This window comes from Orycteropus afer, unplaced genomic scaffold, assembly GCF_000298275.1.
Source record: "Orycteropus afer afer isolate SDZICR_OR568_19922 unplaced genomic scaffold, OryAfe1.0 scaffold00048, whole genome shotgun sequence".
Classification (NCBI taxonomy): domain Eukaryota; kingdom Metazoa; phylum Chordata; class Mammalia; order Tubulidentata; family Orycteropodidae; genus Orycteropus; species Orycteropus afer.
In genome coordinates this window covers 10,816,124-10,841,824 of record NW_006921635.1, presented here as the reverse complement: position 1 = coordinate 10,841,824, position 25,701 = coordinate 10,816,124, and the positions used below count along the sequence as shown (strand labels likewise).

The 25,701-nt window shown below is 43.7% G+C and overlaps 1 protein-coding gene across 1 annotated transcript in view; it reads right to left on the bottom strand.

The window, feature by feature from the left end:
- The window catches only part of FBXW8 (F-box and WD repeat domain containing 8), a 162,403-nt gene that overhangs the window by 99,158 nt on the left and 37,544 nt on the right, over positions 1–25,701 (bottom strand). The window contains exons 3-4 of the mRNA XM_007938281.2: positions 11,511–11,675; positions 7,214–7,302 (exon numbers count right to left, since the gene is read on the bottom strand). Coding sequence (XP_007936472.1) covers positions 7,214–7,302; positions 11,511–11,675 — 254 coding nt within the window. The remainder of the gene's footprint in view (positions 1–7,213; positions 7,303–11,510; positions 11,676–25,701) is intronic.

Sequence of the window (25,701 nt, the reverse complement as noted above, 5' to 3'; positions counted from 1 at the left end):
ATCTGGAAAACACAAAAATTCATCCTCCCAAAATAAAGCAATTCCATTTATGGGGCTCTAGCCTAAGAAAATATTCAGGAATGTAAGACTAGGGGAGGACAATGAGAGAACTTGAACTCTTTATTCTATGTATTTCTGTAGGATAAATATTCTCATTTTCATAATTCTTAAAGAAAATTTATAGTACTAAACACAGGGAAAATCTGCAGACTTCATGCAAAAAATATCCATACCATTACACAATACGTGAAATAATTTTAATGCCTGGTACTAGGAGAATGAGTAAGAAAATAAGGATATAATTATTCCAGGAGTTTTTACAGCCAGTCAAAGACAGTGATGAAAAGTATGCAATAACATGAAAAAAAAATCTCATCACTTGAGAGGAAAAAAAAAGCCAAAAATCCTATAGAGACTACAATTATAATAAATAAAAATATGCAGAGAAAATACAGGCCGTAACAGGGGCTGTGCTAGCATGCTACGATTCATTTTCTCTTCTCTGTTCTCTAAAATTTTGCAAAAACAACACAGTCTTACGAAAGCTTTCATTTTTAAATGAAAAGAGTCATGCCACAGAGGAAAAACCAAAATGGCATTACAACAGCCAAGCACTCAGAGCAGCAAATGAGGGAGCTGAAGCAGCGCCCCCTATGGATGTTCCAGAGGCAGAGCTGTACGGAGCAGCATGGAGGCCCTGCAGGCACGTCCCGGCTGGCCTAACCCCTCTGCGCCTCAGGTCTCCTAGGATTGTTGGGGGCTAGACAAGGGCAGTACCTATGACTGTGTGAGGCACTTAGTAAAGGCTCATTAAGGTGTGGTTACTAGTATTTCGAGGAGCTCTGGTAGCGTAGTGCCTAAGGCACTTGACTGCTAATCAGAAGGCTGGTGGTTGAAATCCACTAGCCACTCCTCAGGGGGAAGGTTGAGCAATCTACTTCCACCGTGAAACTGCCTCGGAAACCCAAGGAGGGGTCACTGAGTTGGGTCCGACTCGACAGTACGTAACAACAACAACTAGTATTTCGAAGGCATCCTCAGTTACTAACCCAAAAGGTTGGCAGTTTGAAGCCACCAGCTGCTCCAGGGAGAAACATGAAGCAGTCTGCTTCCATAAAGATTTATAGCCTTGGAAACCCTACAGGGCAATTCTACTCTATAGGGTGGCTGTGAGTCAGGAGTGACTCGATGGCAATGGGTTCCTGTGTTTTCTGTTTGTCTCTGACTACTATTTGTGTGTGTGTGTGCGTGCACACATGTGAGACAGAGAGAAAGAGACTATGCTATAATGACATGTTTCCATGGTTGTTGTTGTTGTTAAGTGCCGTTGAGTCGTTTCTGACTCATAGCGACCCCATGCACAGCAGAACGAAACACTGCCCGATCCCGTGCCAGCCCCACAATCCCTGCTATACTTGAGCCCATCGTCGCAGCCACCGTATCAATCCATCTCCTTGAAGGCCTCCCCCTCTTTCGTCGACCCTCCACCCTACCAAGCATGACATCCTTCTCCAGGGAATGGTCCCTTCTTACAACATGACCAAAATAGGTGAGACGAAGTCTGGCCATTCTTGCTTCCAAGGAGCATTCTGGCTGCACTTCCTCCAGGACACATCTGTTAGTTCTTTTAGCAGTCCATGGGACTTTCAGCATTCTTTGCCAGCACCACAACTCAAAAGCATCAACTCTTCTTCGGTCTTCCTTATTCATCGTCCAGCTCTCACATGCATACCAGGCGATTGGAAATATCACGGCTTGTGTCAGGCGCACCTTAGTCCTCAAGGAGATATCCTTGCTCCTCAGCACTTGAAACACTTCCTTCGCAGTTGACTTTCCCAATGCTACATGTCGTCTAATGTCCTGACTGCTGCTTCCGTTGGCATCGATTGTAGAACCAAGCAACATGAATTCCTTGACAACCTCAATCTTCTCTCCATTTATTGTGGTGCTGCTCATTGGTCCAATTGTGAGGATTTTTGTTTTCTTTATGTTGAGACGTAATCCATACTGCAGACTGTATTCTTCAACCTTCATCAGTAGGTGCCTTAAGTCATCCTCACTTTCAGCAAGCAAAGTTGTATCGTCTGCATATCTCAGGTTGTTAATGATTCTTCCTCCAATCCTGATACCACGTTTTTCTTCATATAGTCCAGCTTCTCGGATTATTTGCTCAGCATATAGATTGAATAAGTGTGGAGAAAGAATACAACCCTGACGCACTCCCTTCTTGATTTTAAACCATGTAGTGTCCCCTTGTTCTGTTCGAACAACAGCCTCCTGGTCAAGGTACAGATTCCTCATGAGTATAATCAAGTGCTCGGGAATTCCCATTCTTCTCAATGTTATCCATAATTTGTCATGATCCACACAATCAAATGCCTTTGCATAGTCAATAAAACACAAGTAAACATCTTTCTGGTATTCCCTGCCTTGAGCCAAGATCCATCTGACAACAGCTATGATATCCCTTGTTCCACGTCCTCTTCTGAATCCGGCTTGAACCTCTGGAAGTTCTCTGTCAATATACTGCTGCAACCGTTTCTGAATTATCTTCAGTAAGCTCTTACTTGCATGTGATATTAATGATATTGTTCTATAATTTCTACATTCTGTGGGATCACCTTTCTTTGGAATGGGCACAAATATGGATCTCTTCCAGTCAGTTGGCCAGGTAGCTGTCCTCCAAATCTCTTGGCATAACTGAGTGAGTGCCTCCAATGGGGCATCTGTTTGTTGAAATATCTCAATTGGTATGCCATCAATTCCCAGAGCCTTGTTTCCATGGTACTTATGGAGATTAACAATTCACTATGCCCAGTAGTCTAAACAGTTCCTGCGATTAACAAACAAAGCAATGCCCCTTGAGGAATACTCTTAGTTCAAGGACAATGATAACAAAAAGCAATGGACAAGAAACAATCTCTGTTCCTGCATTTGCAGCTTAAAATACATCATGGTTTAAACCTGACTCACGGTTTTTCATAAGTAAGGAAAAGACCACAATTCTTAATGAGTTTAAGGAGATTCGAAGCCTGTGGGGAAAGCACATCTCTCAAGAGACAGGAGAGAGCACGAATGACTCTTAGAGGAGTTGTTCCCGACTCGATGGACATGAGCCAACCACAGGCACACCCCCTTTGGACCCTCAGGCTTCAGTGGCCCCTCTCCAGGCCTCTGCGAGCTTCAGGGGTTAAAGAGGATGACGCCAGGTGTGCGGTAGCACGGGACCGCACCTAAGGACTCCACCCCTCTGCCCCTACAGAGTGACTAGGGGTTAAGGGTCTCTGAACATCAACTTTTGCATTTACAAAATGAGTGAGTGTGAAATGACCATCTCTAAAGCTCCTTCCAGGCTTGGAATACATGATTCTAAGTAGAAAAACTTTAAGAAGTTAGAGAAAGAAAGAAAGAAATTTCTTCAGTTTCCTACATAACATGCAGTACACAGGTGGCAAGGGCAGGTGAAGTCTGTATTAAATGTGAGAACTTACTCTACACAAAACAACGTACCAGCCTGACAGGACATTTAATGAGATACTATGCATAGTCTTCTTTTAAAAGACACCTACAATTTAACCAGAAAAAAAAACACACACAAGGCTTTAAGTTCAAAAACTATGTTAAGGTAAAGTAACAATATAAACCAAAACGCATAGGCAAACCCATGATGCCACATGATTAGATGCTTTATAAACTACAGATAATCACTTCTCCACAACTTCTGAGAAGGGGATACTTTGGAAGGCTGCAGGGAGGAGGTAAGGCTTGAGTTGAGCCTTAAAGAATGAGTAAAACTGTAATGGGAAGAACATGAAAAGAGCAGAGGGAATTGCATGAACAGGAGCAGAGAGGGAAATCGCATGTAAGTGTGTCAGTGATAACCCAAATGACCATCAACTCATGAATGCAGAACAACAATATGCGGTCCATCTATACAACAGAGTATTACTCAGGCACAAAAAGGAATGGAACAATGTGGATGAACCTCAAAAGCATCATGCTAAGTGAAGGAAGCCTGCCTGTCACAAAGGACCACATGTTATGTGAACTATTTAGACGAAATGTCCAGAATGGTCAAATCTATAGAGACAGAAAGTAAATCAGTGGCTACTTAAGACTAGGAGGACTCAGTGGGGAGTTTGGGGGATGACAGTTAAAAGGTACACTTCCTTCCTGGAGTGACAATCATGTTCTGGAATTACACAGTGGTGATGGCTGTACCATCTTGTAAACATACTAAAACTATCACTGCATTGCACACTATAAAGGGGGAATGTTAGGGTATATGTATCATATCTCGATTAAAAAAAAAAAAAAAAAAAGATGTGGTCACAGGTGATGAACTAGATCAGTATGGAACAACCAGAGGTCCACTGAGGAGAGTAAGAGAAAGGAAGACTAGAGACAAATGTCAAAGGGCTCAGAATGTGAAGAAATAGTTGCTGGAAATTATCCATCAGATAATAAGAAAACAAAGACTTATGGACAAAAGAGTGGAAAACCAAAAGCTTGGAGAATAATGTCTCTTTCCTGTCCTGAAAAAACCAGTGTCAGGTACACAGGGCCAGCTCCTGTTCACATGATTACTACATGAGTGTCTGTCAAGTGAGGTTAACGGTGTTCCTGTGGAAAGAAGAGTAAGGAAGAACCAAGAGTGAGTCAGTTGTGAGGTTCATTGTAATGACAGTCAGTCCAGGAGGCAGGTTCAGAAAGACAGGTCAGTGGTTGCCAGGGGCTGTGGGGTGTGAAAAAGGGGAAGTGACTGTTCTTGCGTATGGGGTTCCTTTTGAGGGGATGAAAATGTTTTGGAACTAGATAATGGTCAGAGAATTATTAAATGCCACTGAATTGTACAGTGTAAAGTTGTTAAAATGGTCAAATTTACGTTATATGTACTTTATCACAATTAAAAAGAAAAAAAATTAGTTTACGCCTGGGTAACAACCCCAAACCAGGAACATTTACAAAGAGACCTGGAAAGGTGGGAAGCAGCAAGGGATTATTGAACAGTCTTTGCTCTCCATCAATTATAAGAAATACATTTAACAGGTCAAATGGAAAAATAAGTACTTTAGCTCTAGATACATAAAACGAAGTTCCTGAACAGATTCTGTTTATGTAAAAGAAAAAAGGGGGGGGGGGGAGGGAAGAGGAAAAATAAGAGAAACGCAAGATAGCTACAAGAGAGAGAAATGGTGAGGGGGTCTCTTTAAGAACTCCTTGGAGATACACAACTGTAGAAAGCTGGTGAATACAACATTGATTGGGAATGAGGTAACCACAAACACCACTGTCTCAAATGAAAAGGGATTCAAGATCTGACCCAGAAAACAAGCATCGTAACCACCAGATAAAATTTTAATGATAAACACAAGATGCTCTACACCCAGGCAAGACTGAAGTAGCTGATGTAGGCCATAAACTAAGGTTCTCTTAGTAAGAGAAGACTTGAGGAGCCTCTCTGACCCACGGATCAAGTTTCATCTTATCGATCCACAAAACTCTGCCGTCGCTTTGCTTTGTGCTGGCATAATCAGTAATGTTGAACAGACCCCAAGGGAGCACAGAGCAGGGAGAGAGGCCTGGCACCGGGGCTCACGGCTTTCCTTTCATGAGGCCCACCTCCAGACAAGAAATTGACAGCTGGCTCCTGAGGTGAAAGTCTGTCCTTTATTCTAATTTCTTTTATTGCTCATTAGTCCACTCTCAACACTCTGTCCTCCAGTGCCTTTGAACACACTAGGCAGAGACCCTTGAAAATAGAAATGCCTTTCCGAGTTACCACCGAATCTCACAGTTAGTGGGCAAGAAAGGACCTTACTAATCATGGGCTCTAAGGCCCACATTTTACCAAACGCATACAGAAGCCCAAGGTCCTCAGACTGACAACTGTTGTTCATGTTGCCACTGAGTCAATTCCAACTCAGAGATCCCATGTGACGAGCAGAACTGCCCACAGGGTTTTCCAGGCTGTCGTCAGCAAAGCAGATGTCAGGTCTTTCCTCCACAGAGCCACTGGATGGGTCTGAACCATCAATCCTTCTGTTAGCAGCTGGGCACTTAGCTACTGATCCCACCAGGGCTCCTTCACTGATAGCTACAGGGACAGAACGCCAGATTTCTAGTCCATTCATCTTTCTACAAATAACAGTTCTCTGACACTCCCAAGAAGGGCATCGGCCTCTAAATGGTGGCCAGTAAAGGGAAGCGAGAGAAGACTGCTCTCCTGGACATAATTGTGTTTACGGTGGAACTATTTTCTCCTAGGCCTACAAAATGTGACAACAATCTGACTGCGTGGCATCTCAGTTCCAACTCTGCTCTTTAAGGAATGCTTCCTAAGGAAAGGTTTTTCTCTGAAGAAAGAGACACAGCTACTACCAAGTTTTTAAGTCTAGGGTTTATTTTTTTTCCTGTATATAGGGAGGAACTTCTCTTGGTGGTTCACTCCAAAACCAATCTAGATTCACAAGTTTAAATGTTCTGGTCTCTACCTGGTGGCAGACAGTACATACGTTGAGACTGTACTTTAAGATAGTCTTCCTACATACAGAAAGTAAACTGATCTTCTTGTACAGTGAAGAAAGACATAACATAAACACATCATTGTAGCAAAATATGAAGAATTCATGAAAGTGGTTTTGGGAACAGAAGCCAAAGGGATTTACACAGATGAAAATTAGATTTCTTAGCCAATGAGACATAAAAAGCCTATTTCAGGACAACTTAAGTAGCAAACAGGTATAATGTGGTGGGAAAGGAAGACTGTGTGTGGCCACAGCCGTGCCTCATAACGTACAGGGCTTCAGAAAAAGAAAATATGGGCAGACCCACTTTGTTGCCAACACTTTATTATTCTTGTTTGACTTTTTTATGTCTTCATAAAATGCAAACTGTTTACCTTAATGAAAATCTAACAGTGCATGCCACGAGAGCGATTTGAAAGCCAGCAAAGACATATGGAGAAAAATGCATTACAGATCTGCTCGACACCACTTGCTTCTCCCCACTTATGTCAGAGCCCTCAAATCTCAAACACTGGAGAACAGAATCAGAGCAATTTCCCATCTTAAACAGGGGCTGTGACTCAGAAAGGCACAAACTCTCACGGAAAGATAAGGTCACTGGTTCTCAGATGGTGGTACATGAAAAATCAAAGACCTGAAGATGCAGAGTGCTGTTAAAAACAAACAAACCAACCATTTTTGCTTACCCAGCAATGACCACTCCATCGTGAGAATGTACATCACATAAGACTGCGTCAGGGATGTGTTCCAGCTCGCTCACAGCTCCTTTGCGGTTCTGCAAGATGACAAAGGGAGGTGAGGTTGGTACTATCCCTATAGCCAGAGATGGAGCTGCCGGCTTTCATCTCCTTTCCAGAGCATGCGCCACGCTCCAAGTCATCCTGGCATCTGAACGGAAAACGACAACTAACATGCTAAACACTTGTGCATTTTCAAGCTACCATATCCATGAACTCGGGCGGGGGTGAGTGAGATGCTGCCCCTTTCCTAAAGGAGATCACAAGATAATAAATGAAACATGTACATAATGCTGGACTGCAAAGTACCTGCTGATGGTGGAGAATACAGGTAGGTCCTGACTTACCACATATTTGAGTTACAACAAACCATACTCACTGTTTTTTGCGTACTGCATACAACGTTGCAGCACGTAATCTGCTGATGTTAATGTTATCATTCTCATATGTTCACTCACTGATGTCTGTATGTGATTTTTCCAAACCCCAAAGATAGATAAATGGATTCATAAAGGTATTGATAATAAAAGACAAAATGAAAACCAAAACAAAAAAATAAAAGAAATATTTTATATACATCAGAAGTGACTTACAACTCAAATGAAACCCCAACATAAGCTGGGGAAGACCGGTATATAAAGTGCAGGAACAGTTTGGTTCAGAGAAGAGAAAGCATCAAGTGATGCTACCTGTGAGCAACTCTAAGGAGAACTCTCAGACTACAACAGCCACACACACACACGCACATGCACACATGCACAAGCACACACACACACAAAGAGATAAAATCAGGATTGGAAAAAAGGAAGAAGAGAAGAAATGGTTTCTGACTGAGAGGTTAGAAGTTTCATAGAAACAGTATTAAAAGGGAACCCTAAAAACCTGTAAGTAATGCAGTGCCTCCTCAGGTGGGACAGCAGGTGCCAGAGACAGAGGCAAGAGAGAGAGAGAGAGGCAGAGAGGTCTTTTCCACTGTGTGTCCCTTTGTGAACTGTGAATTACTATACTATGGTCATTTTTCTTATGTATATAAATATTTTTTAGGCACCCTGGTAGGGCAGTGGTTAAGTGCTAGGCTGCACACCAAAAGGTGACTGGTTCAAATCCATCAGCCCCTCTGTGGGAAAAAGATGTGGCAGTCTGCTTCTATATAGACAGGAAATCCACAGGCAATTCTACTCTTCCTATAGGGTCACCATGAGGCAGAAACAACCTAGAAACAATGGGTTTACACAATTATTTTTAAGGTAAATATAAACGGGTCTTGAGAAACATAACGCTTTTACGTGAAGATGGTGGGAAAGCGGAGGCTAATTCAAGCCAAAAAGCAAGTGTGAATAAAGGTATCAGAGAACCTAGTATTTACTCTGCAGAACTGGCACGAGGCTTAGAAACAGCGTGTGCAAGTGTCGAGTGCCGCTCCTAGCATGTGGTAAGCTTTCAGTAAGTAGTGGCAGCTATTACTATTATTGTATTACTTATATTACTAGGAAAAGGACGATGACATCCGTTCCATTTAAAATCAACGTTTACCATGCAGCTGTGTCCCAGGCACTGTGCAAGATGATCTGATCCACTGTGTAACATCTTACTTAACCTGAGGGCCCAGTCTAAGGCTGAAGGGTAAAACGAAACACGTCCAAGGGGAGCTCTCCCGCTGGTGTTGTTAAAGGGAGGAGAGGTCAACTTTGCGAGTCATCTGTGTGAGGGCCACAGACACAGTGACCCAGAGTGGAAAAGCTCTTCTGAGGGGAAAAGCCCCTGGCAGAAAGTGAGCCCCCGAGAGGAAAGCCGGCATGCTTACAGCATTCACCAACATCTCGTCATGGGGCTTCCCGGGCCCTCACAGGCTCCACATCCACACTGGTATTCCAGTCCTAGAGAGCCTAGAATACCAGAGACAAAGAGAGTTTATGCAAACCACACCCAGGTTGGATCTGAACTGCAGGTCCAGGTAAGCTCATCATGCATTTGCAGTTCATCCTCTATATGGAGGTCCCTGAGAATTTGGGATTCCTTCTAGGGTTTCTACAGACACTGATCTACGAGCTACCACTCCATATCAGCTGCTCAACCCATTCTGAAGTCGACCATGACTAGCACAGTATCACAGTATCTGTGCAGGAAGCTTTAGGGGCAACTGTGGCCAACAATGACTTAGCATTGAACTTGAGTGAGCTCTGCAGGGGGTGTGTGAGAAGTACTGCTACAGTCAGCCTCACCACAAGCCCAGGAGTGGTGCAAATCTTAGCCCTGCTCTACAGATGCAAAAACAAGGGCAATGACTGTAAAGCAACGTGTTCTAACACTACATTTTATGCTTCTATAGGCCTTTCATTTGAAAATTACAGTAAGAACCCTATCATTACACTGAAGGAAAAAAGATTCATCATTAAAAATATCACTTATTAGTTCTTATTATTAACAGTGTTGGAAAATTGGCTCAAGACGGCCCAAACAGAAGTCTCCCTCCTAGGATGCCTGCAGTTTTACTCCAGTCAGTCAACAACCTCTTACGGAGCACCTACCAAACATATGGCTTTCTGCTTGTTAGAGAGAAACAGAAATAGATGTTCAGTGACATTCTGCATAACCTGTATACTGTCATTAAATGCCAAATGCTGTGGGGCAGGTCTTTAAACACCTCCACCTTTGCCGCCTGCAGCCCGCACGATGAAGGGGTACCTGCCTCCCTCCCTCCATTACCAAAGAGAAAGCAAAAGCTTACACGCTACTTTCTCCCTCCAGGTCTGACACTTCTGAATACTAGCCAGGGGACAATTACTATCTCTGGCAACCACACTCACAAATCCCTCTTAAGTTATCACTTCTCTCTGGATAGCAAGGCCCCAGTTAACGCCCAATTCTCCAGCTTTCTTTAAATCCCCACCCACCAGGGGTTAGATCCTCTGCTTTCTGACCCCGTTTTTCGGAAGGCGTCCTTTTTCAGGCCTTCATCCCATCCTTTCCCTTGTTTCCATCACAACCTCAGGCCTGTAGGCCACAGGGCTGAGCGTCCCCAAAGAGTTCACCACCTTGCATAGAAGCAAACTCACCCTGGGGGGCCGCACGGTTTGATTTAGTGGTAATGTCTTAATGGCTTAAAAAAGGAAAGCCACTCTAATTGTCCTCCGAACAGTGGTTCTCAACAAGGGGCACTTTTGCCCCCTAGGGGACACCTGGCAACGTGTGGAGATACTGCTGGCTGTTACAAGTGAAGGGAGAGGGAGAGTGCTGCTGCGTCTGCAGGGTAAGGGCTGGGACCCTCCTGCCCAAACTCCTACAACGCACAAGGCAGCCCCTCCCCCCCACACAAATAACCATCTGGTCCAAGATGTCAGTGGTGGTGTGGTCAGGAAACCCAGAACTAGAGAAACACTGTCCTTCCTTTACCAGAAACTAGAGAGGTTGCCCAGATCAAGAATATCTGTCACTAATTAGGTTATGAGATGACTGGGGACAGGCATGCACACAGGCAATATGTCACCATCAGCAATGAGCAAAAGCTTGTTAACCTCTAAGTCTATTAGGATTGACCTTTACAGGAGGGGAAAGGGAGTACCATTCTACCCCTTTTAGACAACTGAATACCCAGCTGGAAGCACCCAGGTGGAAAGAAATACCATCACTCGGGTGTCTTGTCATGCCTCAGACAGCTTTATGTAACAGTGCTCTTGACAGTAATTTCCTATAGCAACATTTCTCTGTGCAGATTCTGAGCTCTGATCTACTATTTCTGTAGAGACTGTGAAGTGATAAATGCTGTGGAAGTGAGCCAACAGGTTACGTGAGGGAGAAGAAGACCGTACGGAGAGGCGTTTACTAATCTCTGGTTCACATTTACTGGAACTAACATTTTTTCAGCTCCTCTTTTGTGTTTCAGGTGGTTGAAAGTTTTTGCTTTCTTTGTCCATCTGGAGAGCTGGTCAAAGGGAAGGAAAGGGGGCCCCAAAGATCCCAACCATCAGAGGGCAAGTGGCTGGCCGGCCAATCCCACCCTTCCTCTCCTGGAGAACAAGAGGATGTGCCCAAATCCAGTGGCTGAAAATGGGAGGACAGTCTAATGGAGAACAAAACGGGCAACAAATCACCCACAGCTGAGGAGGCCACTCGCTGCACTCCTCCGCCATCGCTCCTGGCAACCAACCTCTGGCTGTAATTCAAGGGACCGAGTTTAATCTCCTGCCTGGACCTCCACGCCGTGCTGGCTACTTTTCTCCAGGTAATGGTGCTGGCCAATGCCTACCTTCCAGTTGGTTCTTAACATGTGTTCCCTGGCTCGGCACTCTTGGAAGATGAGCTTCCAGCAAGAATAGTCAGAGATGCTGCTCTTGGGAAGGTGGCCTTCCTGCTGGCACAGTCTGTACCAGAGCACTTCATCTTCTGCAATCACCTTCCACGTCTTGCTCACCTAAAATAGCAGAAGGGACACACATGTCAAATTCTGCAATTAGAGGAGGCCCTTGCCATCCAAAAATCAATCAACACCTTTATTATTGCCCTGGGTTTATGGCAGTATAAAATGTCTCATTAACAAAACACTCTGAGGTGGGAAAAAATATACAAGCAAATGTTTCCAGTTTTATCTTTCAAGATTTCAAAATTGTTGTGCTACCATCTAATACCACATTTTAGACTACTTGATTACATGACTATCTGACAGAAAAGAGATGAAAAATCCACAATTTGACATATTAACAGCTATACGATCACATGCAGATTTTCAGAACATCATTTCTTTACTTTTTGCCAATAGACATTTGTATTTCCATCTAACAGAAGTGACCCTGATGGCCTCTGGAATGAAAGGATATAACCTGATAATTATCCATAACTCTAGACTTCTGGTCACGAAGAAACCCAAATTCCTATTAATGTGAGAACAGAGATTATAAATGTAGGGATTGAAAAAAGGATTTAACTGAAAACTCAAGTTGTTCACCAGGACTATGAGATGTGATCTAGAGAAATTAATGTTATGTCTGGACTGAATTTCAAATCCCAAAAGTATTCGGAGGAAATGGGCCATTTTAGCTATTAGTTGTTTTTTCCCCAACTCTAACTTAGGAGAATGATGGATTTCATCACAGGATAGTGTACAAAGTTGGCCTGACTGCCAAAGAAGGGCTGTGCTGGCAGGATTAGCAGATCATGTGATCTGGGATCTGTGGCAAGGTCTGGTAACACGGGGTTAGTGTGCAATGTTTGCTCCCCACTCTAAGGCTGGATCTTGGCTGAGAGCAAAGAATACCAGAAAGATGTTTACCTGTGTTTTATCAACTATGCAAAGGCATTCAACTGTGTGGATCATAACAAATTACGGATAACATTGCAAAGAACTGGAATTCCAAAATAGTTAATTGTGCTCATGAAGAATCTGTACATAGATCAAGAGGCTGTTGTTGGAACAGAGCAAGCAGATACTATATCATTTAAAATCAGGAAGGGTGTGTGTCAGGGTTGTATCCTTTCAGCATACTTATTCAACCTGTACGCTGAGCAAATAACCCAAGCAACTAGACTATACCAAGTAGAACGAGGCATCAGGATTGGAGGAAGACTCATTAACAACCTGTGATATTCAGATGTTACAACCTTGTTTGCTGAAAGTGAAGATGACTTGAAGCACATACTGATGAAGATCAAAGACAACAGCCTTCAGTATGGATTATACTTTGACATAAAGAAAACATAAATCCTCACAACTGGACCAATGAGCAACATCATGATAAATGGAAAAGAGACTGAAGCTGTCAAGGATTTCACTTCAAATACTCAGACAATAAAGAACATCAAACAAAGTGAGGCAGAGCAGACAAGCCTGTGTGCATGGAGACGCTCAGTGAGCCTCATTTGATGAAGTACTGATGAGTAGGATAGCAGAGTAAAGACCTCCAAAAATATTCTCTATTAAATCAATGAGAATACTGGCAAACACTGTCAAAATCAACTTTTTCATAACCCTCAAACTTAACGTTAAGGCCTGCAACATTCCAAGGAGCATTTACTAAAGGAAAACCAGCAGAATCCCAGTAAGAACAGCAAGCTTACTGCTATCTCATCTTTCTCTAATCCCATCTTTCCCTCTCATTAGCTCTGCAGTAGCCTTAAAGCCAACAGCTTCATAACTACGGCAGCTGTGAAACCAACAGACTAGCAGCCACCAGAGCGGACAGAACAGGTCTGGAGCTCCCCAAAAATCCCATCCCCAGAGAACTGTCACTAGGTGACCTGTTTGGTGACTTGCTGAAAAGCTCCATTTCTCAGCACTTGTCTTTATCTGACCTAAATTAGAGTTCACCCAGTCCTATCCCAGGGTATTTGTCAAAACAGGGCAATTGCTGAACACTGCTGTGGTCTGAGGTGGCATTATCAGCTGGGGTTAACAAGAGGCTGACCAAAAAAACTTAAAAGGAAAAAGTAGGAAATGGGATGTCCATAGGGGGTTTTGAAAATATGAGATATTCCTGGGGACAAAAAATGTTATGTACATTAATAGAACTCTGTGTGTGTCTAGGAGAGACCTGAGAAGGCCCTCATCTCTCAATTCTGGCTGCCCCTGAGACTTTACACAAGCAGGAAATGAAGGCTAAGGCAGAGCTGAAAACTTCAAGATCACCGAAGTCATGGCCTACCACATAGAGAGCCCCTTGGCAGAGGGTGAGCAACTTAAACACTCAAGGCATTTAAGGACATTTCTATTCAATCATTAGCTAATGACTAAGTTCATCAAGCAGAGATTTCAGTGGCATGACGTTACATGACAAACAATACAAACTTTATAGAATAGCCCAGAAAAGTCAATAAACAGCAGTAACAACAAACCCTGGGGAAGGGGGACAATCTGATTTCCTGAGTTACCATGTTTTGTTACATTAGAAACAATTTTATGCAAACAAATGAGATAAGCTAGATGAAAAGAACAAATTCCTAGAAAAACACAAACCACCAAAACTGCCTCAGGAAAACATAGAAAACCTGAATAGCCCTGTAATAAATAAAGAAGTTGAATTAGTGATCAAAAACTTCTCACAAAGGAAAATCCAGGCACAGAAAGCTTCGATGGTAAATTCTACCAAATATTTAAAGGAGAAATAACAACCATCCTTTACAAACTTTCCCAAAAAATGGAAAAGAACACCTTCCAACTCATTCTATAAGGTTAGATCACACTGATCCCAAACCTAGGTAAGAAAAGAAAAAGAGACCAGTATCTCATATGAATATAGATATAAATATCTTCAGCAAATAACTAGCAAGCAAAATCCAGTAACATTATAACTATGGGGAGGAAGTGGGAGGGGAGCTGCTGCATTGTAAATTTTGGTCAATGACACGAGACAAAGCATATGTGAACTGCTGTATGAAAAGTGAATTTACTCTGTAAATCTTCACCCAAATCCTAATTAAAAAAAAAAAAAAAAAAATCCAGTAACTTAAAAAAAATTAAAATTAAAAAAAGTATTATATACCAAGACCAGGTGAGATTCAGCCATGGGAAGCAACATTGGGTTTAACACATGAGAAAAATCAATCAGAATAATATACATATTAGTAAGAGACAAAACCACATGAAGTTCTCATACATGAGAATTATCACTTAACAAATTAAAAAATTAGAAGACTTCTGGTAAGAGGGAGGAATAGGTAGAGAAGCGACACAGACCCTCTTCAACAAAGAAAAGAAAAACCAATTGACAGAGATACAGAAGATAATCCTGGAACCCTGAGCTGTGAAAGGAACTATACAGAAGTGGATTAGGCACCAACTAGTGAAAAACCTGAACAAAAACAGTGAGTACAGAGACAGAGCTGAGGACTGTCAGCTACTGGGCTGCAGTGACAACTGCTCTGGTAGCCTATGACTAGGAAGGGAAACAGCAAGGAGGGAGACAACCTGAGCTGTGGACTTTCTGCTGTCCAGAGGGCGCAGCCATTTTGATTGTTTACATGTGGCAGCTATTTTGGATATTTACGGTGACCGAGGGCGCAGCCATTTTGAATGTTTACAAGTGGCAACCATTTTGGATTTTAAAGTGATAGTATTCTCATTTGGATTCCAGGGACCTAAGAACAGGCTCTGTTTGCGAGGGTCAGCAAGGACATACGAGAGGCTGACAATGGAAAGGAGACAGGTGGTAAGAGTTTTTGTTGTTGTTGTGCGCCATCGAGTCAGACCCAACTCATAGTGACCCCTCCTTGGGCTTCTGAGGCAGTATCACTACGGAAGTAGATTGCCCAACCTTCCTCCCAGGTGAGTGTAAAGTGCTGTCAACTAGTGAATAGAGGAGCACAGAACAGTACCCTGCCTGTATAGATAACAAATAAACAAAACAAAGAAAACGAAAATCGTGGGCAAGTCACTCCAACATATAATCACCAATTAAATATAAACAAAAATGTCACAATGCCTCGGAGACAACAGAGCATCACAGTCCACACAAAGAAGCAAGATAAAGCAGGAGAAACCAGGGACCAGGATACAAACCCAAAACACATCCCTGAGGAAGACGCAGCACTGAAACTCCCTGATAAGGAATTCGAAAGAATTATATTTAGGTAACAAACTAAAAAATTAAGAAGGGAGTTCTTTATATTCAAAAGAGCTACACTTGGCTGAAGAACTCATGGTGGAGTTCCTTAACGTAATGATTTTTCCCAAGCAGCCTGAGTGATAGGAATACATGGACATTCGAGAACACTCTCAAGAACATATCTCTGTGATCAGCTGCATTATCAAGAAACATGAGATGCAGCAGAAATCTGGTTATACTCACGGAAAGGAACCAAGCTTCTTTCTCACTAACAGGTTTTTCATTAACTAGCTGTGTTACTATGAGAAAGTCACTAAGCTGTGCACCTCTATGAGGTGGGAGGAGGGGGGATGTCAGACCCTAAAATGTCACTCTCAACACTAAATTCTATGACCTTACAGCCTCAGTTTCCTTGTCTTTAAAAAATGAATAATCATACGTCATCTACAAGACAGCTGTGTATCTCAAGTAAAGAGCTCACAGGAAAGTACTCTGCAAATACAATTATTTCTGCAAACCATAGTAGTAGTAGTGCTTATGACTATGGATCACTGCTACCTGCGCTATAAACCAAAAAAACCCCAAACTTGCTGTCGTTTAGTCAATTTCCATCCATGGCCCGTAGGACCCACAAAGTCATAATTATGAAATTATGCTATTCCAAATTTAAATACTGTGATAGTGGGAGCTGTGTGTCAACTTGGCTGGACCACAATTCTGTGTGTGGTTTAAGCAACTGTGATGTGGATTGTTCCAATGATGGGATCAGATGTATATGTTTTGAACAGCCAATCCGCTGAAAGGGAGTTTCCCTAGGGGTGTGGCCTGCTTCCAGTATATTTATGGACATCCTGGGAAAAGAGACACTGTTCTGGGGATCGGGATCCTGTTGTGCTGCCTACAACTGTCCGTGAGCAAACAATCCACCATTCGGCCTGGAGATCTTGGATTCGTCATTCACTGCAGTCAACAGCCTGTATACTGCGCCTGCCAACCTTGAGCTCCTCAGCCCCTGCAGCTGCGAGAGTTGGGAAAAGCCTCCAGCTTGACATGTGATCCAAGAACTTGGGACTTGCCAGCTTCTGTAAGGGTGTGAGCCATTTTCCTCAGATAAATTTCTCTTTCTCTCTATATATAAGCTTTATGGTTTTGTTTCTCTACAGAACCCAGTCTAACACAAATACCAAAAACCAAACTCACTGCTGTTGAGTCAAGCCGACTGCAAAAAAGGACTTGGAGGCGGCAGTCTCTGACCTCCTCTAACTTCACAAGAGGAAAACAGAATCACCATCAGCAGCCCAAGGCTTATTGCTATGAGGCCAGACATGCTGCCACCCTCCAGCCTTTTACCAATTCTGACACCAATCGACACTATGCCACCAGATCTCTGTCTCTAGGAAGGCTCATTTTAAGCCTGGAGGAGTGACAAAACTGACAAAACCAATCCCAACATCAGAGTTCTATAAACCTTTATTTGCCTGGTCCGACCCAGTACAGAGGAGCTCTGGTAGCATAGTGCCTAAGGCACTTGACTGCTAACCAGAAGGTTGGCAGTTCAAACCCACCAGCCACTCCTCGGAAGGAAGGTTGGGCAATCTACTTCCGTAGTGATACTGCCTCGGAAACCCAAGGAGGGGTCACTAGGAGTTGGGTCCGACTCAACAGCACGTAACAACAACCCAGTACAGGAGCTCTGGTGGTGTAGTGCCTAAGGAATTTGACTGCTATCCAGAGGGCTGGCAGTTCATACCCACCAGCCACTCCTCAGAAGGAAGGTTGGGCAATCTACTTCTGTGGTGATACCATCTCAGAAACCCAAGAACAGGTCATTATGAGTTGGGACCAACTCCACGGCAGAGTGTACGTTGTGGTGTTGTACCAGTAACTACAAAGACTCTGGCTAGAAAAGCCATACCAAGGAATTCACTGCCCCTCACTAGCCATTAGCTTCCTTATACTTTTTCATGAGGAACTTTGATTAAATCTATAATGGGTTCCATTTGCCCCATGGGAACAGAAGAGGCTCAAATGTTTCAAAGTGAGAATTAGTCAGGATCCAAGAACTCAATTTGCCTCAGTCTCAAAAATTCTGACCTTCCAACTCAAGCAAACTATGCTAAAACATAACCCTTCCTACAATACCTTATCCATAACCAAAAGTATGCCAAAGCAACACTGACCCAGGGAGCACTCTCGTGGCACATTAAAGTTCTGGCTCCCTTAGTTACACTCTGCTATGTACGTGTGCATTCATGCTCTAGGTGTGACTAACAGTCACATCGCCTACGTCACCTTCTCTGCAGGCACAGACACCGTGTGGAATACGCAGCATCAGAAGCTAGGCCAGATAATGGGAGTGAGTGACAAGGGCTTCCACTACTTTTCTGAACCAGTGTATCACACTGTAATGCTGAAGGTGTCATCACACTTGCTCAAGTCTTCAATGTTTTAGAATTGGAACAATTAAGATGAGTTTGGAGATCAACTGGAGTCCAAATGGGGCAAACAGTTATCACACCTGGCTGCTACCCCAGGATTGGAGGTTTGAGTCCACTCAAAGATGTGTCAGAAGAAAGGCCTGGTGATTTACTTCCAAAAAATCAGCCAGTGAGAACCCGATGGCACACAGTTCGACCCTGTCACACATGGGGTCGCCGTGAGTCAGACTGGTTGGGTTAGAGATCAGTGAGGTACACTGATTGTCTCGCTGCGGGAAGGCTCCTCACAACAGCCCTGCAGGGAGGAGTGCAGCCTCTCCCTGAACACTTTTGGTGGAGAACTAAACCCCCAAGTCAGCAGCCGTCGACTAGAAATTGCTTCCTTCAGTTGAGTAGAAAAATGATTCCACCCGTGACCCTAATTTTGTCCTTCTAAAGAAGAATCTCTTTCTTCTTCCACATGACCTCTGTTTAAAGAGCTGTCACCACATTCCCTTGGTCGTTTCTTCATTGGTTAAATATTACCCATTTCCCTCAACTGTTTTTCACATGGCTAATTTCCATACCCATCACCTCTCCAAATGTTCCCTAATATTGATGCATCTACAGGGTCCTTCTTCACATGTGGTACTCAGGACTGAACAGGATGCCAAAGACAGGCTGTGAAGTGCCATAAAGAGAAAGATTTTATCAGACATTAACTGACTGCTTCACTTGTAGACACTTCATCATGTCTACCGAACTAATGGTCCACTAAAGCTTCTGGAGTCTCTTTATTTTATTAAATATTTAAAGCAAATAAAAGGCTATAAAGAATATCACAGGCTCACCACTCTGCTTAAGAAAGAAAACACTACTACTAAGGAGCCTTGGTGGCACAGTGCCTAAGGCATTTGACTGCTAACCAGAAGGTTGGTGGTTTCAAACCCACAAGCTGCTCCACAGAAGGAAGATGAGGCAATCTACTTCCATAAAGATTTACCACCTTGGGAACCCAATGGAGGTCGCTATGAGTTGCAACCAACTCAATTGCAGTGAGTTTGGATTTTTTGGAATAAGCTTAGAACTCCTGTGTATCTCTCAATGACCACATCTCCCCCCATTCGCCATTGGAATTTGATGCTCACCATTCTTCAGGGGCTTTTAAACACAAATGGCAGTTAAACAAACAAGTCTCCCACTTCTTATTTCAAGAGTATTACTTTCTTAATCTAAGCATTTAACTTTCTATCTTTTTTAAAAACCCGTTGCTGGACCCTGGTCACAGGCGACATCAAGCTCAATTGGCATAACATGCTACATAAAAACATTGTTCCACATCCTACTTTGGTAAGTAGCATGTGGGATCTTAAAAGCTTGCAAGCGGCCATCAACATGCAACGATGGGTCTCTCCTCATCCAGAGCCAAGAAGAAAACCAAAGACACATGGAAACAATTAGTCCAAGGGACTGGTACACCATGCAATCCTCAGCCTATATGACTATGAGGCCAGAAGAACTAGATAGATGGTACCCAGCCTCCACAGTTAACCACTCGCAGGGGGATCTATGTAGGAGATCCTGGAGAGAGTGGGAGAATAATGTGGAACAAAACTCAAAGTCATTAAAAAAGAAAAAGAGGAACCAGGTTTGCTGGTCTGATAGAGCCTGGTGGAACCCCTGAGACTATGGCCCCTAGCTGCCCTTCAGGTCTGAATTGAACCCACTCCCTTGGCTTCCAGCCAAACAAAAGATAGGCATATGAGCTGAACATTTATTTATATTAGGTAGATACACTCCTTGGAGAAATCATTCACGGGAGAATAAAAGGGCTGTTTATGCACATGGAGACAGCTCAGGAGGCAGGAGTGCATGGGAGGGAAGGACACAGGGAAGAGGTTTACTATGGGGAGGAAGTGGGAGGGGAGCTGTAGCATTGTGGGAAGTTGTAGTCAATGTCATGAGACAAAGTGTATGTGAATTCCTGTATGGAAAAATTAAATTTGCTCTGTAAACTTTCACCTAAATAACAATAAAATTGTTTTAAAAAAACAACAAAAACCCGTTGCCAGTGAGTTGATTTAGACTTATACTGATTCATAGGAGCTCTGGTAATGCAATGATTAAGCACTCAGCTGCTAATAGAAAGGTCAGTGGTTCAAACCCATCAACCACTCCACAGGAGAAAGATATGACAGTCTAGTCTGCTTCTGTAAAGATTTATAGCCCTAGAAATCCTATGGGGCAGTTCTACTTTATCCTACAGGGTAGGGTCACTACGAGTTGGAATCAACTCAGAAGCAACAGGTATTTGGTGTCCTTTTAAAATCCCACCTCGCTGGTCCCCTCACCCAACATTTTAACTTCCTCAGGTCATCTCTGATCCCAATCCTGCCACCTACTCCATTAGCTACTTCTCCCACCAAGAAGTCATTGGCAACTCTGATAAAAATACAGCCTGTAGGCATTCACATCTGAATTATTTAAAAAAAAAAAAAAAAGGTTAACCAAGGTAGGCTGAGAGTTGAGTCCTGTGGCAAACCACTGGAGCCCTCCCCAGGGCTGACGTGGATCCATTAAGCAGCCGGCGCTGGGCATGGCCACAGCATCAGTCACAAATCCACTTAACCAAGCCGTCACCCAGCAACATTCTCCATCTCAGACATGAGGGTGTCAGGGAAACAAACCCTCATGTGACCACAAGTGGTCAGGAAATGGAGGACAGGATAATGACTTTATAACATTGGAGCTCTAGCTCTGAGTAGACAGAATACATTTGTCCATAGTTTGATGTTTGGCTTGTTTGGTTCACAGCTGAGCCTACCCATGACACCCAAGTGGTGTCTGTCCATCTGTCTGTGCCACAGGGAGTCTGAGGACTGGGCAATCATGAAGTAAGACAGGGACAGACCAACATCAGCTGAGACGAACCAAGACACAACTCAGACAGTTCCAGAGCAGCACACTCTACTGCCCCTGAGAGCGCCCTGGGATGCAGGGTTAAGTAAGGTATAAGACAGGGGTAACATACAGAGATCCTCACAGGTTCTCTAAAACTGAGAGCGCTAACTACACATAGGGCCGCTTTCTCTGATCCTTGGGCTCATGGAATGGAATGAAAATTATGAAACAGCTCTAATGGACGAAGAGTAGTAGCAAAGAGTCATTACACACACTTCCCAAAGCATGTTCAGGACAACTCCTCCTAATAAATTACTTTAAAAAAGGATTCCACTGTAGGTAATTTTAAACAAAATAAGCAAGATTCTTCACTGCAGGGACTTCTCAGAGCTTTTAACATGTGCTGCTAATCTCTCAGATGAAGTTATAAGCAGCTAGCTTCACTTTCCTAACCTATTTGGCTCCTGAACTCTTCAGATGCTTTAGAGAACACTGATATGGGTTCCTGGTCAATCAACTAAGATATGTGTCAGATACTAACTTCCACCTCAACCTGCCAAACTGATGATTCTCACACCTGAGAGACTCTCATGGATGTGTCTGACTGGCAGCACTTCCCTGTAGTTGGGGAAGCTACAGGGAACTTCAGAGGGAAAGTTCTAGGCCCTGCCCTTAATGTCAGGTTGGATCACAAGACCAGCCCAAATTAGGGGGCAATCTTTATAATTCTATAAACCAAACATTAGCTTCAGGGCTGCGTGCTATCATATGAAGACCTTGAAGCACCAGCATTTTAGGATAACCCAGACCCAGGCATTACAAACTAGAAGACCCCAATTAAACTAAACGTTCTGGATGTGTTTTCATGACAACTAATTGGCAAAAAATTCAGCTATTCGAAAATGGGGAAACTTTTCAGGTAGATTTTCATGAAGTCTCAAATACATCAGCCCTTAAATACTTTGGAGGTTGAAAGCAGATTTTCCTATCAGCTTCCAGGAAAATGCCAAGTTGTTTCAAATAACATAACCCGAAACGTGTACAAGAGGATTATGGGATGAAAAACTGAGAACAGAGAGTTTGGTGCATCCTCTTCACCTCTGACCCCCAGATCACAAATGCTCCCTCTGTGGAAACTGATATTCCGGATAAAACTCAAATCCTGGATGACAAACAAAAAATCTCTTTGTGGGATTTATAAATGCAAGGTGAGAGTTATTTCTAAAAAGGGACCAGGATCACATTTTCAATCAGGCATTAAAGACAGAAATGTGGCGACAACTTCATTAGCAAACTGTAAGAGGAAGGTAAGCTTTTTCCTTCTTCCTTCTTCGTTTAAAAGAGAACAAAAATGACAGGTTGTGGGGATGTCTTTTCATTCTAAAGGGAAAATCAAGAAAAAGACCTTGCTAACATTTTACAAGCCTATTTTAAAGAACCCCACCAAAAAGAAATCTCTGTAACATTTGATTTCTTAAATTATATTAAATCTAGCAAGTTTACAAGCCTGAACTTCCCAAACGGCCTGATGGTCTTCCTTTAATACACCAGAACGGGAACGGCCCGGCCCAGTCAAAGTCCCCAGTGAGCCTCAGCTGCAGCAATCTGCTAATAAAAGTGTCTCCAGCATTTGGCTTCATGGCACCACTGCGAGTTACAGCATTAAAAGAAAAAAGAGAAAGAAAATAGCTCCTGGCTCAAAAATTAGCTTTATTAGCTCTGCCTGGAATAGAGTTACCAGTGAGGCCCAGACAGGGGGGAAAGTGCCACTGTTCTAGCTACATGTTCACAAACCAAGTCTACTTGGGAAGGCCACACCATGCAGCCTTTTAACGCAAAACTCCTCAAAAGACCCATCTATATGGATTCAGTATCTTAATTCCCTCTCCTCCAACTTACTCTCAAACCCACTCCAATTAGACCAATGCCCGACCAGGCCACTGATTCTGGCTGGTCCAGGTCACCAAAGACTTCCGAGTTGCTAAATCCAATGGCCATTTCTCAGTCCTCATCCTACTTACCAGTAGCACTTTGCGGTGTAGTAAATTATTTAGTGTGGCTTTTCTACCCATAAGTCTTTGTAAACACCAAGGTGGGATTTCCTTTTAGCAACTGAGGAGATCCTGATTTTAAAGTCGCCCACCTGGGTTATTTCTTTTGGGTGTGGCACAATACAATGTTCTGGGAGGTTTCCACACTCTCTCACGTGCTTAGAGTTCTGATGCTGTGATTGGCTAGTTTGACCACCCTTCCGGGCTCAAAAGGAGGCCTCCTGGAGGCAGAACTCTCTCTGACTGCTGGTGGAGGAAGACGTGCTGCTGAAAGAGACACGCACCCCGGAAAGAGACACGTGCTGCTGGGAAAGAGGCACAAGAGACACGCATCGCTGAGTGAGACACCGAGGGACCAGCATTGCTGGGAAAGAGACTGTGAGAGACTGTTGGCTGAGGGATGGTGGGCTGGGAGAGAGACTGAGCATTCTTCCTGACCTTGAGTTGTAGCCTGGTGCTTCCCTAATAAACCCCCATAATCTGTGAGTTCTGTGTGGCCACTGCAGTGAATTATCGAACCCAGGAGAGAGGTGGTGGGTGCTTTGGGAGGAACAGTTGGTGAAAGGGCTGGAGGGAGGCAGCATGTCTGGCCTAGCAGGAATAGGCCTTGGGTTACTGCTGGTAATGCTGTCTTCCTCTTGTGAGATTAGAGGAGGTCAGAACATGTGGCCTCCTCGCCGTTTTTGCACACTTCTACCACTTTTCCTCCTTGAAAACTTCGGTCCCTTGGTCTCAGGCTGCTATACACTCCAGGTTTTCTTCCTACTTCAGAGGCATCTCCTCCTTATCTCCTGGCCTCCAATCACTGCAATGTGCCAGGGCTCCATCCAGAACCCCTGTTCTGCCTACACTCATACTTCCTTGATGATCTTGTCCAGTTTCCTGGCTTTCAACACCATCACTGTGCTGACGGCTTCCACTTTGTATCTTCGGCCCACAGTTCATTCCTCATCTCCAGCCTCACAGCCAACTGTCTCCTTGCTATTACTGCTACTTGGATGTCTGATAGATGTCTAATAGACATCTCAAGCAGGATTCTGTTCTTCCCCAAAAACTTCCTCACCGCACAGCTTCCCCAACACCATAAATGACAACCTTATGATTCCAGTTGCTCTGGCCAACACCTTGGAACCCTTGTTACTCTCTCTCCCCACACCCAACCCATCAGCAATCTGACTCTGTCCACTTCTACTAGGACAAAACTGGTCCTATCCAGCATGTTCTCTTGCCTGGATTATTTCAGTAGCCTTCTAACTGTCATCCCTGCTGCTATCCTTGTCCCCTGCAGCGTCTTCTCCATACAGTAGCCAAATTAATCTTGTAAAAATGTCAGATCTTATCAATTCCCTCCCCCAAACATTCCAATGGCTTCCTGTGACAGTTAAGGCTGTGTGTCAACTTGGCTTGGCCATGGTTCTCAGTGGTTTAGTATGATGTTTAGTTATGATGTAGTCATCCCCCATGATAAAATCTGATATAATGTAATCTCTTCCATGATAAGATGTGCTATGAGCAGTCAATCAGTTCAAAGAGCGTTTTCTCAGGGGTGTGGCCTGCTGTCCTGGGAAAATTCTCTGGCTTTCTGCTGATCTTGATCCTGCATCTTGCTCCTTATCATCTCCGGTTCCTGGACTTGAACCACTGGCCTAGCGTATTGCCAATCCTGGAATTGTTGCCTTCACAGCCTGTGAGCCAACAGTCTGCCGTGCTAACCTGTCGATCCTGGGTTTGTCAGCATCCAAGCCAGCAGCCTGCTGTACTGCCTGCCAATCCTGGGCTCATCAGGCCCTGCAGCTGCATGCGTCAGGAGAAGCTTCCAGTTTGACTTCTGACCTGGCAGCCTCTACCCACTGGGTGAGCCATTTCCTTAAGGTCATTTTCTCTATATACCTACATCCATGCTTCACTGGTTTTGCTTCTCTAAAGAACCCAACTTAAGACACTGCCCATCTCATCCATAGTGAAAGCCCCAGTCCTTTAAATGTACTACCTGCCCTTGTCACTCGGATCATTCTCCCTCCTCTCTCATGCTTTACCTCCTGTCCATCCCCTCTCTGCTCACTGCACTCCAGCCACTCTGATCTTCCTTCCTCTGGCTCAAAAGGTGTGTTCTGCCTCAGGGTCTCGGCAGTGCTCTTCCCCTTTGCCAGAGACTTGCCCAGCTTATGTCTTCCCGCCTTAAGATCTTGCTCAAAGGTCACCTCCTCTGTGGAGTCTTCCCTGGCCATTTAAAATTACATCCCAACCCCACCACCACCCCTGCTGCCTTGGTTTCCTCCATAGCACTATCACCATCTGGTATCTATTATACTTAACTATGCATTTACTGCATATAATGTAAGACCTCTGATGGCAAGGTTTTTCAATCTGTCTCCTTCACTGCTATACTCATCATCTGAGTACAAATGGGGAAAAGATTGAAGTTGTCAGGGATTTCATTTTACTTGGATCCACAATAAACCTCCATGGAAGTAGCAGTCAAGAAAACAGATATCATATTGCACTGGGCAAATCTGCTGCAAAAGACATCTTTA